This window comes from Oryctolagus cuniculus, chromosome 20 (genome assembly GCF_051225735.1).
Source record: "Oryctolagus cuniculus isolate XC-2025 breed Fujian yellow rabbit chromosome 20, ASM5122573v1, whole genome shotgun sequence".
NCBI lineage: Eukaryota > Metazoa > Chordata > Mammalia > Lagomorpha > Leporidae > Oryctolagus > Oryctolagus cuniculus.
In genome coordinates this window covers 14,888,530-14,905,866 of record NC_142886.1, presented here as the reverse complement: position 1 = coordinate 14,905,866, position 17,337 = coordinate 14,888,530, and the positions used below count along the sequence as shown (strand labels likewise).

At 40.1% G+C, this 17,337-nt stretch overlaps 1 protein-coding gene across 1 annotated transcript in view; it reads left to right on the top strand.

Annotated features, from left to right (window-relative positions):
* Positions 1 to 17,337, top strand: part of LRRC9 (leucine rich repeat containing 9) — a 112,558-nt gene that overhangs the window by 13,114 nt on the left and 82,107 nt on the right. The window contains exons 7-10 of the mRNA XM_002719518.6: positions 4,275 to 4,457; positions 7,925 to 8,080; positions 11,913 to 12,109; positions 12,952 to 13,083. Coding sequence (XP_002719564.4) covers positions 4,275 to 4,457; positions 7,925 to 8,080; positions 11,913 to 12,109; positions 12,952 to 13,083 — 668 coding nt within the window. The remainder of the gene's footprint in view (positions 1 to 4,274; positions 4,458 to 7,924; positions 8,081 to 11,912; positions 12,110 to 12,951; positions 13,084 to 17,337) is intronic.

Here is a 17,337-nt window from a genome sequence, read left to right as displayed (position 1 = left end):
ATCTGAATTAAGGTGTTGACAGCAAAGAAAGAAGAAGAAAGTCATTATGATTGTAGGATTTGGCGGCCAGCAGAATGTGAAGAACGAGAGTAGCAGAATGAATATGTAATTCCAGTTCCTAGAAAAATCAAGAAATATATAAATCAGAAAAAGTCACTACTTTGAGAAGGAAAAGAATATATTTGTTCCTGGATATGTTGAGGTTAGCATGCTAGTGGGCCTATCCAGTGAAGATTTGGTAAACAGTTGGAGCGATTGAATGGATCTGTGTTCTTGGATAAATGCTTATATTTATAAAGAGGACTAATAGAAACTTAAGTCAGTAGAAGATGGATAAAGAGCTCTGAAAGAAGTTGAATCCTAATTCCACTAAAGCAGGGTGGGGAACATCCGGCCTGTGGGCCAGACAAGTCCCACGAACTCATTTGGTCTGGCTCTACAAAGGCAACTTCAGGTGGGACTTGAAACTCAATAAATCTGTAGCAGGCTAATTTTTAAGTTGATAATTTTTGTATGGCCCACAAGTGATATTCTGAATGCCCAAGTGGTCCTTGGTGAATAAAAGATTCCCCACCTCTGCACTGGAGGGTCAGAGAACTTTCAGCCAGATAGTACATAGTCAGATTAGATGGAGAGGTCAGGGACGAGGAGGACTGGAATACCCGCTCTGTTTCGTCACGTAAGCCAATAGGCTAATGCCAGGCCATGTCTCAAGGGTCAGAGTTGTGAGACTTACCTGTTAATCTCTTATGTGGTTGGCAGTATGATGAGCTGAACTGGCAAGCACCTCGACAAGCAAGTCTCCTTCCTGGATCAACCATAGGCTCTTACTGGGCTCTTTACTGAATATTGAGAGACTAGAGGCAGGTGCTTAGTGAACAAGCTAACCTGTTGTAATGCCATGGGTGCTGGCAGAAGAAACAAGTCTCCTGGGTCAGAGATGGAGGATTTTATGTCTCATGCCTTGGAAAGCAACATGAGCATGATGTTTGTTTCAGTTTCCCTAATGCCTGTGTCCTTCGGGGTGAGTGATGGCCCGAATGGGTACCAGGGGTTTGTATCACATCACAACTAAGGAGCACTGAACTTGGGAAATCTACTGCTTGAGAAGCAAGCCTCCTTTCTATAGAGGGGCAGAGGGTAGGGATGTCGCTTGCCCCACAAGGTTGCTCCCTGTAAATACAGGGCTAGGAAATGGGTGAGGTGCAGCCATGCCTTTCATTCTTGGCATACTGAAAAGCGGTGGGAGGGAGGCACTTAGGGTCTTGGCAGACTGACTCCCGACTCTGAGACCATCAGGTAAGGGTTCAGATGAAACACTTGGAAAATAAACTGTGATTGAAACTAGAGACACTGAAAGAGTGGTAGTGGGCAGCCAATGAGATGGAAAGATAGCAGGGTGTGTGTGCATGTGAGCATGTGTGTATATGTGTGTATTTGTCATTCTCCCCCTACATAAGCCAGCTTAAAATACACCAATTCCTCCTGTCTAAACACAAGAAAATTTTAACCTTTGATCTGTGAAACACATCATATAATTTAAAGGCAACAAAACACCTGGAAAACCGTAATTGCAGAGACTATGAGGCTGTTTCAAAAAGTGTGTAGAAAATTGAATTAGAAAAAGTTTATTTTGGTGCAAATTTTTTGAAATCCATGTATATGAGGGATCTACAAAAAGTTCACTCAAAATGTACATTGTGAAAAAACTACAAGTGAATTTCATGTAAAATGGAAAAAATTTTTTACAAAGAATAAACTTGTCTTTTGATCTATTTCCCATGAATTTTAAAAGAATTATTTGTCAATACTGAGAGACAGCAGACACAGAGAAACTCCCATTCACTGGTTTACTTCTCAAACGTACACAGTGGCCAAGGCTGGGCCAGGCGGAAGCCAGTGGCCAAGAGCTCAATATGAACTGGGTGACAAGGACCCAGTTACTTGAACCACTCCTGCTGCCTCGTAGGGTGCATGTTAGCAGGGAGCTAAGGCAGCATTAATCCAGAACTCAAACCCAGGCATTCTGGTAAGGAATGCAATATCCCACCCACTTGGTCAAACGCTACCCCCACCCAGACTTTCTGAAGTACATCATACAGTAGGCTAAGGATTAGTATTCTTACTGTTAAAAGAACTTTTTTAAATCCATTAGAAACAAATAACTTAAGATACCTAGTAAAATAAAGGATACATGGATAGATAATTTGTAGAACTGAACATATGACTAGTAAATTCAATAATTTTCAATCTCAGAATAAAATGCTAATTAAAGCATGATACAACCTTTAACTGATCTTGAATAATCAGTATTTTTTAAAGATTTATTTGGAAGAGTTACAGAGAGAGGTAGACACAGGTGCCCATATAGGATGCCAGTGCTTCAAGCCAGGGCTTTAATCTGCTGCACCATAGCGCCAGCCCCAATAATCAACATTTTTATAAACATAGTACTCTATGCTAGCAAGACTAGGGTGAGGTGGTCATTTAAATGATGTTGGTAGTTGTTTAAATTGGTAGAGCAGGGATTGGCATTGTAGCACAGTGGGGTAAGCCTACACCTGAAATGCCAACATCCCCTGTGGACGCCAGTTCTGCCGAAGCTGCTCCACTTCCTATCCAGCTCCCTGCTAATGGCCTGGGAAAGGCAGCGGAAGATGGCCCAAGTGTTTGGGATCCTGCCATCCCTGGGGGAGACCCAGATAAAGGGTAGCTTGGCCTTGTTTGAGAGGTCAGGACAAGACATCCTTGAAGGGAAGAGGCTTAAGCTAACATACAAGACATGAATTGGGGTTGCACAAAAATAAACTTCTTTGAATTCAGTTTTTCCCATGAAAGTTTGGAAGTACATTGGTGAGTGTTGTGAATACAGACAGAATCCCTGCTTTCAAGCAGTTTATCTCAGGGCTTGGCAAGCTTTTTCTGTAAAAGGTTTTAGGCTCTGTGTACTGCAAATGGCCTCCATCACATATTGTTCTCTTTTTTTTCTCACACATTAAAAATGTGAATACCATTCTTGGTCTGTAGACTGATGCCAAAGCCCATATAAACCCCTGGCTTACAGGCTTTTGGGTGCATAAGCAGTTGTCAGTAGAGGATGATAAATTCCACAGCAGAGGTAAGCCCAGTGGCTATGAGCTTAATGGAGGAGCGTGTGCCTCAGCCTCTGAAGAGGAAACAAGTCTCCCCATTGGGCGCTGACACCATAAAGGTGGAATTAGGATGACATTCAGTGTACTGAAAGGGAGCAGCATGAGGGAAGCCCAAGACAAAACAAGGTCTGGCATGTTTCTGAATTTCAGATAGTTCAGAGTGACTGAACCATAAAATGTTAGTGTCCAGCCAGGAAGAGGCAAGACTGAGGAGTTCAGCAAGGGCCAGGGGAAAAGTCAAGAACAGCATAGACCAGGATAAAAGATGTTACAGGAAAACGCTGTCTGGAAGGGCATTGGTAACTCCTCCCGCTGCATAGGTTGTGGCAAAAATGGGCTTCTCAGGAGAAACCTCCAGTTGACTGCAACAGGTACAAAGGGCATTCATGATTTAAAAAAAAAAAAAAAAAAAGGAAAAGCAGATAAAGACAGTGAAAGTCAGGAATTCCATGATGTTTGTGACATATTCTGGTGGCAAATGTAGGAAATGGGGTGAAGGGAGCAGAGACCTGTGGAGACCTGGGAGAGATCGCCAGCAATCGTGGCTGTGCGGGGTGGCAATATCATCCTAACAAACACGCTCACGTGCTGGCTGCAAGGTACCTGCTGGAACACGTGTTTTGTTTTTACTTTTAAGCAATAATTTATTTTATAATATGTTGCCATTTCTCTAATCACTTGGGTAAGTACATTCATATGTTTTTATTCAATGAATGAATTTTTTCATAGATAAAACTTCAGGAATACAGTGGTTCTTTCCCCCATACCCACCCTTCCCCCTGCAGCTCCCATCCCACCTCCTTCTCTCTTTCCCATCTCCTTCTTCATTGTGGTTCATTTTTAGTTTGACTTTATATACAGAGGACCAACTCCATGATAAGCATAGACTAGTAGTGGTTAAAATGTAGAGTTGTGGAGTCTGCTGTTTCATTATTGTTGATCTCTTCCTCAGAGTTTAGCCCATTTTCCACTAGAGATAGACATTTTAGCCACCTTAATCATTTCAATGTGTTTAAGCATGTAATTAGAATTCATTATATTAGATTATGGGTGATCTGTTCAAATGCCTCCTCTAGAAATAACAGCCGCAATTAATTAATTGAAGATTTCTGGTTTTTTTAGGATCTTACTAACTTAGCCAGGCTGCCTTGCTTAAAGGATTTATGTCTGAATGATCCTCAGTATAAAACCAACCCAGTCTGTCTGCTGTATAATTATTCCACACACGTATTGTTTCACTTGCCTTTCCTTCAGAGACTGGACACCCTTGATGTATCGGCAAAGCAGATCAAGGAACTGGCAGATGTAAGTGCATCCCTCATCAGGCACCTGTGCCTTAAGTTTGCCTAATTCACTTCTTTCTGGCTGTGTTTACAGAGAGGCCTGCTAGGTAGGATTATCAGGTCAGTTTTTGTTACCAATTCTACTTTTGCCCAAGTGGGCTGGATATTGCACATGAAAGTATACAAATAGTACATTACTACTAGAGTATCAATTTTGATGATAGCACTGGAAAGTACAGTGATAGAAAAACATTGCAATCTACAAAACTAAGAGAAGGAAATTTGAAAAATTATCATCAATTTGAAACATAATTGGACTATTCTACCAGGCAGAGTTAGACAGTGAGAGAGAGAGAGAGAGAGAGACAGAGAGAAAGATTTTCCTTCCGTTGGTTCACCCCACAAATGGCTGCTACAGCCGGCGAGCTGCGCCTATCCGAAGCCAGGAGCCAGGTGCTTCCTCCTGGTCTCCCATGCGGGTGCAGGGCCCAAGACCTTGGGCGATCCTCCACTGCCTTCCCAGGCCACAGCAGAGAGCTGGACTGGAAGAGGAGCAACCGGGACAGAACCGGCGCCCCAACTGGGACTAGAACTTAGGGTGCCGGCACCACAGGCAGAGGATTAGCCTAGTGAGCTGCAGGGCCGGCCTATATATACATTTATAATTACAGGTTAAATAAAACAAGACATGTAGCAGGTAGCCACCTATTATTTAGAATATTATGTATCAAAATTACAAAAATCCTTGACTGATGGTAGTAAAGGTTAGATGAATTTTAATCTAATTAAAGCAGGCTTGGGATTCCTGGAAGTGTAAGTGGATCTCTGCATACTCCCATGGTGGCATCTGTGAAGTCTTGAAGACAGTCTGGGTTGCCACAGACAGTGAACCTCCTGGTCACTTTGAAGTGCCACCAATGGGTCTATTATTTTTACAAGGAGTTCGTAAGAATTCTCCCTGCTTATTAATAGTCTTTCTATATTATATTTCTAACCCTGCATTCAGCCCAGTGTCTGTCCCCTTTGCTTTATTTGTTCATCAAATAAATAGTTTTTCAATATCTAGAATGTGCCAAATACGTGGATGCTCCCACACAAAGCCCACTCATCTTTTTCTTGTGGGTCATCCATCATCTCAATGTAGACAGGAAATGTCTTTTTCAAATATCTCTTTTTTTCTTAAAAGATTTTATTTACTTACTTGAAAGGTAGAGATACAGACAAAGGGAGAGACAGAAAGATCTGGTTCACTCCCCCAAATGGCCCCAATTGCCAGAACTGGGCTGATCCAAAGCCAGGAGCCAGGAGCTTCTTCTGGGTCTCCCATGTAGATACAAGGGCCCAAGCACTTGGGCGATCTTCCACTGCTTTTCCATGCCTCAGCAGAGAGCTGGATTGGAAGAGGAGCAACCAGGACATGAACCCGTGCCCCTATGGGATGCCAGCACCACAGGCGGAGGCTTAGCCTTCTATGCCACAGCACTCACCCCTTTTCACATATCTTATTTAGCTTTTCTTGCTAGCCTGAAGATTTATTCTCGAATACCATTCTTTCATTAATTTTCCCAAAAGGCTAAGATTATCTTTTTTTCCATGCTCAATAACTGTCTTGCAATACAGAGCAAAGGGCTAGCATTCTCGTCTGTTAGCACATGTTTGGAGTGATTGGAAGGCCAGGGACTAATGTCTTCTCCAACAATTCCAAATAAAATATAATAGCAGGGTGGGTATTTGGCACAGCAGTGAATTCGCTGCTTGGGTTGCACAGTCCCCATGTTGGAATGCCTCTGTTTAAGTCCCAGCCTTGTTCCCAATTTCAGCTTCCTGCTGGTGGACTCCCTGGGAGGCAGCAGGTAATGGCTTGGTTGACTCCATTCCGCTTCCGTGGGAGGCCTGGGTTGAGTTTGCAGCCCCCAGCTCCCAGCTCCTAGCTCCCAGTGTGTGGGAGGTACTACTCTGTTTTTTATGCCAAAGTATTCTGATGGGATTCTGATGGTTTGCACTAAATACATCATATTGAAAAAGAGCTCACAGCTCTAGAAAATGCGTATCTAAAGCTTTGCAGACCTTCCAAGTGATTTAAGGTAGTGATTTAAGCTGCTGCTTTGGAAGCCTACAGCCCATATCAGACAGGGTACATGAGACTGAGTACCAGCTCTGGTTTGGATTCCAGCTTCCTGCTGTTAAGCACCTTGGGAGGCCACACAGGTAATGACTCAAGTACTTGGGTCCTGACACCTGTGTAGAAGATCTGGATTGTGTTCCAGGCTCCTGGCTTTGGTCTGGCCTAGCCCTAGCTCTTGTGGGATTTGGGGAGTGAACCAGAGGAAGAAGATCTCTCTCCCCCATCCCCTTTCTTTCTCTTCTCTCTGTCCCTTTCCTTTCAAATAAAAAATAAATATGTTATTAAATTTAAAACATTTTTTAAAAGAGAGAAGTGCGTCCATTATTTCATATTCAGTTAAAACTGGGTCACATTTTGATAGCTTACTTGATTTATCTTCTCAGTTCTTTTTGACTAATATAACTCTTAAACACCATTTAGCTGATATATCTCTTAATGATGGATCTAAACCAGTTTATCACAATAAACTTATTAACAACTGGATGGTGATCCATTAGTGTTAAGGAATTCAAGATAATTTAATTAGATTGACAATTGAGTACTTTTGTCAGTCTAAAACCAGTTTGCTTAAAACTAGATTTGAAAAGAAAACACAATCTTATTTCTTAGCAATACTTTAAAAAATTTTTTAAAGATGTATTTATTTATTTGAAAGTCAGACTTACACAGAGAAAGAGAGGCAGAGAGAGAGAGAGAGGTCTTCTATCCACTGGTTCACTCCCCAATTGGCTGCAATGGCCAGAGATGCATCTATCTGAAGTCAGGAGCCAGGAGCTTCTTCTGGGTCTCCCAGGCAGGTGCAGGGGTCCAAGGACTTGGGCCATCTTTCACTGCCTTCCCAGGCCATGGCAGAGAGCTGGATCGGAAGTGGAACAGCCAGGTCTGGAACTGGCACCCATATGGGATAACAGCACTGCAGGCTGTGGCTTTACCCGCTATGCCAGAGCACCGGCCCCAGCAATGCTTTTAAAAAAAGTGAAGAGTAATATGGTATTTGCAATTAATTCTTGTTAATTTCTTTATTTTTCTCTGAGTTAATCAAACAGGAATAATGTGTCACATATTTGCCTTAGTACTATTGCTTAATGAACTAACTGATAATGCTTTATGAAATCTACCTGTAGCCTTTATGTTCTCAGCCTGGAAAAAATGTGACTCTGCCTCACACTTCAGTATTGTCCACAAAAAAACAGTCTTTGGAATTTTCTGGTATAAGTATAGAGCTCTGTGTAGGCATTGTCACTTCACTGCTATCATTTCTAGTACCTGAGCACACAAAACTTTCACACGGTTGTGCACAACATTCACTAATAATTCAGCAATAATTTGTTTAGCTAATTTTCTGTTTTGTTCCTTTCTTTCAGACCACAGCAATGAAAAAAGTAATGTATTATAATATGCGCATAAAAACTATTCAGAGGCGTCTTAATGAAGATCTTGAGAAACTAAATGATAGAAAATGTAAACTACAAAAGTTGCCAGAAGAACGGATAAAGTTATTCAGCTTTGTGGAAAAAAATGTAAGATTAAATAATATAAAGTCTCAGTGATTATGTCTTAAGAAAGTGGCTAGATTGCAAAATCTTTTAAAGTTTAGATAGATAGATATCCCTGTGTGTGTGTGTGTGTATGTGTGTTTGTGTAATTAATACTAAATTTCAAGTCAAGTTTGACCCCACATTTTTTGGTTCTGGGTTGTACTAATCTGTACTCAGTCCCCAGAAATCTGTAACTCAAAAAATGTATAATGTGATTGTGAAATTTTTGAAAAACCATGAATTTCCATGTAATTCAGAGAGCTTGAGATCTTTTCCATTTATTTCAGCTGCATTTTTATTAGACACCAGCAGGCTGTGCTCAAAATTCATTTTTTTGTTTTAAGTGCAAAATATCCCATTACTGATACCATTAAGGTATACAATAAGGTGGAAACTTCAAATCAAGGTATTCATTAGTATTACATTATGTATGACTTTTAATTTAGAATAAATTGGATTTTCTTTTTAAACAGTAGACCCTGAAACATTAAGGATTATTTGTCTTAAGACAGAACCTTGTACAAACAAAATTTAGTGTATTGTTTAAAGTATGAGGAAATAATGAATTATTCAACAAATGATGTTAGAAAAACAGTCAAACTATTAGGGAATAGGAGAGTTGGATCTTTAGTTTATGTTTTACTGAGTAAATATAGTGGGGAGAAAAAAGATTACATGTAAAAGTAAAAACATGAAAAATTTAAGAATAAATATGTAGATGAATATATTTTACCAATCCCAGCCTGCCAAGTAAAAGAAATACTAGCAAGCACAAGGAATGAATGTTGATTTACTGGCCGTCACCATAATAAAATGCTTTTGTACTCAAAAGCATCATTAATAAATGTAAAAACCAATGATTATCTGGAGGAATTTTCAACAAATATGATGGACAACAGGTCAATAGCCTTGGTTTAAAAGCAGTGTTTAAAAGCAGGTGTTTCTCACTCTGCCTATTAAAAAATAAAACTAAGAAAACTTTTATGAAAAATGCCTGTGAATAAAACACAATAAAAATAAATATCCAAATAGAAAGTGAGGAAAATAAGAAACTAGGGTTTTATGGAACAAATGAAGAATGAGAATAAGCATCAGAAAGAAGAGTTCAATCTGATTATTCATTTCCAAATGTTAAAATAAGAAGCTGTTTTCACCTGTAAGACTGTCAAAAGCTAGCACCTGACAGACCTCAGTGTGGTGAAGGTGGGTGTGGCACATTGCACCCCACTGATGGAGCATGACTTCGGTGAGGTGTGAACATCCCAAGAATAGTCCCAGCCTTGAACCCAGTCAATCTACTTCTAGTGCTCTGTTTTATATATGCACGTGTTTGCTTATATTCATCACTGCACTGTTAATAGCAACAAAGTATTGAAAAGTACATAAATGTTTAACAAGAGAAGAATTATCCATTCTTAAGATAGAATAGTATATACCATAAAAAGCAAGGCTTTCAAATATATTGAACGTTTTTAATACATGCAGTATTTTTTCCTGAATGAGCAGGCTTTAATTATTATAATAATAAAGGTAGTTCTAAAGTAAAACATTACCAAACTTTAAATTACTTATTTGAATAAAAATCATAAGAGACCAGTATATGGAAATCATTTTATTTCTGCCATTTTAATGTATAAATGTATGTATGCAAGTGTGAAAAATAATAGCAATAGATTATAAAAACTACAGACATTTTATAAATGTTTAATTTGTTTCACAACAGCTGCACTTAACTATTATGGAGAGAGAGTACAGATAATTAATATCTATTTATGTGCTTCTCCTTGTACATTACAGTTTGTCTTGAAATACTCAAGACTGGGATTAAAGTTATGCAGGTCAGCCTCTCACAGTGGGCCCAAAATCTGAAAGAGTGCCCCATATCTTGGTAATTAAGATAAAGAATATTTAATGAAATGTTTTCTAATATCCAAAATAATGCAAAAGTACATTATGAGCAAAAAAAACAAAATCTGAAATAAAGACCATTGTTGTTTTGAGTTTTGTAGGGGACTGAGGCAGAAGAAAAAATGTGTACCCTATATTTATATTTTTATGGGTAATTTTTTCCAAGAACACCAAAGTAGTTGAAAAAAACATTGAAAATGAAAAGTCAGCATGTTAAAAATAACATTTTTTAAAAAAAAAGATTTACTTATTTATTTATTTGAAAGTCAGAGTTACAGAGAGAGGAGAGGCAGAGAGAGAGAGGTCTTCCATCCATTGGTTTACTCCACAATTGGCCACAACGGCTGGAGATACACTGATCAGGAGCCAGGAGCTTCTTCCAGGTCTCCCACATGGGTGCATGGGCCCAAGGACCTGGGCCATCTTCTACTGCTTTCCCAGGCCATAGCAGAGAGCTGGATCAGAAGTGGAACAACAGCTGGGACTTGAACCAGCTCCCATAAAGGATGCTGGCACCGTAGGCAGCGGCTTTACCCACTATACCACAGCGCCAGCCCCCCTCCCCATCACACTATTTGAAATTTAAATATTTATTACCAAAACAAGCACTTTTTCTAATTACTGTGGCTTTAATAGAAACAAGCTCATCAATGATATTTCAAAATCTATTTCTTTGCTTTTCTAATTTTCAATTGAGACTTCCATGTTTGAAGTATTTAAGGCCCTCCCTTGTTCAAAAGAAACTGGCTGACTGAACTTGGCCAAAGGTTGAAAATATGATTTTTCTCATACACTTGTGAAGTTTGTTATGTTAATTATCTAGATTTCTTCTTTGTTAACTTACATTTATTATTTATTAGAATTACCATTTGATCCAGCAACTTCACTTCTGTGTATGTAGCCAAGGGAAATGAAGTATGTCAGACATCTGAACCCCCATGTTTATTGGAGCACTGTTGATAATAGTCAAGGAATTGAAATAACCTAAGTGTCCACCAGCTGATGAACAGATAAAGAAAATGTGGTGTATACACAATGGAATGCTATTCTGCTGTAACAAGGATGGGATCTTGTCATTTGCGACATTGTGGATGGAACTGGAGGTCATTATGCCAAGTGAAATAGCCAGGCAGAGATCCAAGTACCACATGATCTCACTCGTATGTGGAGTCTGAGAAAGTTGATCTCATAGAAGTTGAGAGCAGGTTGGTGGCTACCAGAGGCTGGTGAGAGTAGGGTGTCAGGAAGAATTGGAAAAGGAATTCAATGGGTTTATGAAGTTTTAGTTAGATAGGAGTAAGAAGTTGTAGTGTGTTTTGGACAGTAGGATAACTACAGGTAATTGTAATGTGCTATATATATACAATTTAATTTGAGAAGGGGAGAGAGAGAAAGAGAATGAGTGAGTGCACTCCTGTCTCCTGATTCACTCCACAAATACCCAGAGAGCCAAAAAGTCAGACACTGGAAGGCTCTCCATGTCTCCTACATGGGTGACAGGAACCTAAACACCTGAGCCATTACTGCTACCTCTCAGTGTTGCGTCAGCAGGAAGCTGGAGTCAGGAGCCAGAGCTGAGAATTGAATCCACTCACCCCATACTATTATATTTTTAGAAGAAACTTAGAAGAAAGGATTTTGAATGTTTTCACCACAAAGATATGATAAATGTTTGAAGACACAGATATGATTAGCCTTGTGGGACATTACACAATGTATCATGTATCATAACATCACATGGTACCCCATAATATGTACAATTGTTATGTGTAACTTAAAAATGTATTAGGAAAAATAAAATAACTAATTTTTAAATAGCTCTCACTCAAAAATAATATCCGAACTCAAAGTTTGCCTTTATCATGTTTTATTTTGCTTTTGCTTTCTGGTACCTTGTTTTCGACAGTTGGAACGGGAACTAGCCGAACTCAAGGGATCTTCCAAAGTGCACACTGATAGATCCATTAATAATAAGTTAAGTGAGCTTGAGAAATCAAAGAATTGTGAAACTATCACAGAAGAGCCAAGTCTTCAACAGAAGATACTGACCAAACTAAGTGCCTTGAGTGGAAGGGTCACATTCTGGAACAAAAAAATTGATGAGTACGTTTAATGCATTAACTTGTTCAGGTTTGAAACGTGGGAGAGTAAGAATGCTTTGGGAGTGAAAAGAATTACAGCTGAAGAAAACACAAGACACGTTCTTGGTATATACAGGCCTCGTTGATGCAAAGCTAGCCTGCTGGTTTTTTGTAGAGGTGGGGAGAACGATCTTCCTCTGAGGGGCTTTCTGTCACCTCACTGCCTGAGTGCAAGCTGAAAACCAGACAGCTGCTGCTCCTGGTGCAGACTCACCGAGCAGGTGGGACCCTGCCAAGCACCAACATAGTTGTCTGGAATCCTTAATAGCAAGTTCAGGTTCATTATCAACCAAAAATATAAAGACAACAGGAAGGGTTAGCAAAGTCTATGAATTATTTTATTTAGTAAGACACCAAGTCGGTAAGTTAGTTTGCCCTGTAATAGCACTGAAACTAATAATAGTAACAGTTGTTGGGTCTTACTGTATGCCAGTTTATGTACTACTAGCTTTATATGTAGTTTCATATAATCCTCAAAGCAGCCTTTCTAGTAGTGTTAATAGGCCATTTTCTGAGAAAACTGAGGCGGAAAAGCAAAGGTTGAATGATTTAGTAACTGAGAACCGTAAGTGGCAGCACCAGAATGGTCTCCTAACTCACGTATTCTTAGGTGAACAAGATCTGAGGTAAATTTAATTGCCAAAAACCAAGTATCTTACTGTACTTAAATGCTAACAAGCAAGCTTTCTGTATTTTTTCTAAAAGAAACCTTGTATTTTAATATCAGCTTAAAAAACTGCGAATTTTTAATAATGTAACTTTTAGGTGATTCTGATAGCTGTGTATATATTTTTCCTTCAATAGAATTGAAGCAATTTACCGTGTTGAAGTAAAGCAAAAGAAAAAAAGCCACGGCTTATTGATCCCATTTTTGTTAACTGAGTTGGAGACTGTGGGAAATATCCATTTTGAAGAAGGCTCTCGATCTGATGACTGGTAAATTTGAAATTTAGGTATAACTTTAAAAATAATTTTAAGTACTTAGGATCATCAACCAGAATATCCACTTATACCATCTTAAAGTGTCCCATTTTCAAAACATTTCTAATATAAAATATTCATCTATTACACATTAGCAGTTACCTGCTTTACCCTCTGTACATTTTGCTGTTTACAGTATTGTCATGAGCCAATCTTGAAGATGCCCTAGTGATATACCGATTACCCAATTTTCTTAAGCCCAAGAGCAGAATATAATTTAGGGGAAAATAGCTTACGGTTGGGTCTTAATTTTTATGCATGTTTATGCTATTTATTTCTGGACTGGATATAGCCAAAGTCTACATTTTGGTTGAGAAACTGACATAAAGCAGGAACACCAGAGTAGGATTGGTGACAACAGCAGGTCGCTGACCAAGGTGGAGGCGGTTTTGCAAATGCGCTGTGTTCACAGTGGAAACCGTTGTTTAAAACCAGGTAGCCGGCGCCGCAGCTCACTAGGCTAATCCTCCACCTTGCGGCGCCGGCACACCGGGTTCTAGTCCCGGTCGGGGCGCCGGATTCTGTCCCAGTTGCCCCTCTTCCAGGCCAGCTCTCTGCTGTGGCCAGGGAGTGCAGTGGAGGATGGCCCAAGTGCTTGGGCCCTGCACCCCATGAGAGACCAGGAGAAGCACCTGGCTCCTGCCTTCGGATCAGCGCGGTGCGCCGGCCACGGCAGCCACTGGAGGGTGAACCAACGGAAAAGGAAGACCTTTCTCTCTCTCTCTCTCACTGTCCCTCTCTCTCACTGTCCACTCTGCCTGTCAAAAAACAAAACAAAACAAAACCAGGCAGTTAGGGACACTGCCCACTAGAAGAAGGTATATGCTCAAACCGGGGATTCAGGTCAGAAGCCCGTGTAGACAGAAGTGGAATGAGCCACGAGGAGCAGACGCAGAAAGCCAGCATCCTTGCTTGTCAGAACATGGGTGTGGTTGTGTTGCCTCAGACGGCACACTTAGAGGTGAGCCTCGCCAAAACAGAAAGATGGAAGAAAAACACTATCAATGATGACTTTCACATTTCTGCAGTCATTTTCTCAAAACTTAGGAGCCTGTGAGACAGATTGCCTTGGGACCATCATAGGAACGTGGGGACGTGGAGATAGACCAGGGGGCGGGGGAGACCACAGAGTGAACTTGGCACTTTCCCCAGAGTGGGCTTTTGCTTGAAGTCAGACACAAAACAAATCCTGATTTTCATGGACTACAATGAAAAATTTGCATTAATTTTCTAGGAGAAAAAAATATTATTGTTGTGGATACTTAAAACCAAGCCCCCTGCTTTCTATTAGATGAGGCTCTTTCCTCTGTGAGTAAATGCTTCTCAAGGGTCTTGGGGGTCTTTGGGGAACAAGTGTGAGAACCCCTTCCCAAGGGCGAACCTTTTAAAATACTTTCTTTTGTATCTGTGCGTCCATTTGCCCAGCAGCTACCACTGTTTGTTAAGCACAGTGGATTTTTATGTACAGAGATTTGGAAGGTGTTCATCCCAGGTCCCATGCAAACAAGTAAAGGCCCTGGCTTTTCAAGTGAGCAGACTGAGTGGGGCCTCTGTGCAGGGTGCCCGGTTTTCCAGTCTCTCATTTCTGTTCACTGGACCTAACTGGAGTTGTTGTTTATTATTACTGTTTCTTTCTCCCGTATTACAAAGTAAGCTCTTTACAAGCTCGGCAGAGGAGTGAAAAACAAAAGTAAAAGCAAAATGACTGGAAAGCCATTTAGGTGGCTATGGCAGCCGATAGTAAATTAGGTAGCTTTGATGGATTTTAATAAGCTTTAGCAATTGTTTGCTTGGATTTAATAAGAATAACCTTGATCCATTTTAAGGGGAAAATAAAATATATGTTGGCAAAATTTCAAAGACTGTTTTTTACTTTAAGTGTCCTACAGGCTCGGCAACCTCAGCTTTGATTCTTTATGTAAAGAAATCACTGAAGTGCTTTAACTTGCCACGTGCTGCATTTCTGGTTGTTTTATTTAAACACTGACTTCTCTTCTATAAATGTTTTGAAAAGACCAAGGATTTAGCATTTAAACACAAGTACTCAAATAGAGCTAGGACTCAAATGGAAACGTTTTTCTATTAAAACAACCTTTATTTCCTTGGCAAAAAAATTTCAAATTTATGTTATTCAATATTTCTTAGTTTTATGTCTTTTGTGAACTAAAATTAGTGTATTTTCAATTTCTAAAATATTTGTATCTTACAGAGACTTGTTAGTTGACTGAGTCATTGTCACTATAGCCTTATTTTACAGATTTATATTATTATACCTATGTACTGTCAATTGAATTACCCATTGACATCATGCAACACTTATCAGGTGGGGCTTCTGACGCATAAAAGATGCTGGCCTTGTGCTTGACAAGCCAGTTATAGATACAGTGTATTTACAGTGAAAACAGAACAACTTCAAAGTACCACAAAACAATCTACAGGTTACTCTATGGTCCTTGCCTAGAGAGATGATGTTTCATGTTCTTGTAAGTCATTACATCCAGCCCAGGGCCAGAGTCATTGTGTAATAGATAATTACTGATTAAAGTTCTCATGAGAGTTTATAGGTACTTACCAGTGTCACTTTTGTACCTATGTTTTTCAGTGGTCTCTTTATATATAATTTAATCCTATACTGTTCCGAAGAGCTTTAGCAGCAGAGAGTTTTTGTTTTATGCTGATAAAAGATTGGTTTAGGAAGTCTGTTAACAGTATTTCTTATACCGTTTTCTAGGGTTATGGAATGCATTGTTATGGGTTACAGTAAGCTCCAACTATTTAAAAACATGCATTCTGGCTGGCACCGTGGCTCACTAGGCTAATCCTCCGCCTGCGGCGCTGGTACTCTGGGTTCTAGTCCCAGTTGGGGCAGCGGTTCTGTCCGTTGCTCCTCTTCCAGTCCAGCTCTCTGCTGTGGCCTGGGAAGGCAGTGGAGGATGGCCCAAGTGCTTGGGCCCTGCACCCACATGGGAGACCAGGAGAAGCACCTGGCTCCTGGCTTAGGATCGGCGCAGCGTGCCGGCCGTAGCAGCCATTTGGGGGTGAACCAACGGAAGGAAGACCTTTTTCTCTGTCTCTCTCTCACTGTCTAACTCTGCCTGTCAAAAAATAAAAAATAAAAACCATGCATTCTTCTGTTGTTGAATGAATGCATCATTTGTATATTAACAGAAGATTGTAGACATCTTTCTGTGTAACTGAATATCTTAGTCCATGATGTAAATTATATAGGTACCTTAAAAATCACTGATCCTCCCTCCCACTGAAGTAAGAGGATTTGACACTGGCTTTTAACTGGTCCTTCCTTGTAACTCCATCTCTTTGTTTTTTAATACTTAGACACTTTCTATTTCCATTGCCAGTCTCTTCTACTCTTGCTCTTTTACAAATTACTTATTCCTGCAACCTTTTTCCTAGACTGCAGTCCTGAATTCCTGTCTGTTAGACTTTTCTGTCTGGGTTTCCAGCTGGCATGGCCAACTCAACACATTCAAAAGACAATCAACGGTGAAGTCATTGGATCCATAAGGGGATGAGACACAGAAGACCTAGGTTCAAATTCTCTCTGCATAGTTTTGAAACAACCATTGTTGCATATGAACTTCATCTATGAGAAAAGCAATCTGTCACCAAAGATTACTGATAGGATTAGACAACTAATGTGAAAATACTTAGTGTTCAATTTTTATGGTTTTGTGTTTTGTTTTGATATTGACATGGGCATGAGTATTCTTTTTTCCTAAAAAGGAAAAAGATTTATTTGTTTATATGAAAGACTTATATAGAGGGAGAAAGAGAGAGAGAAAGAGAGAGACCTTCCATTCACTAGTTCACTCCCAAATGGCCACACCAACCAGAGCTGGGCCAGGCTGAAGCCAGGAACCAGGAGTTTCATAAGGGTCTCCCACATGGGTAGCAGGGGCCCAGACACTTGGGCAATCTGCTGCTGCTTTCTTAGGCACATTAGCAGGGAGCTGGATCGGAAGTGGAACAGCCTGGACACAAATGGCGCCCATATGGGATGCCAGTGCTTGCAGGCAGCCACTTTACCCACTGCTCCACAATGGCGGCCCCATGGGCATGAACATTCTAATCTTTTTCCAGACCCTCATGTCACACAAAGGCAAGAATTCTAAGTGCAGACATTCATATAGGTGCACAAATAGATGAACAGGATTTATCTAATAATGAGAGGGAAAACACACATTCACG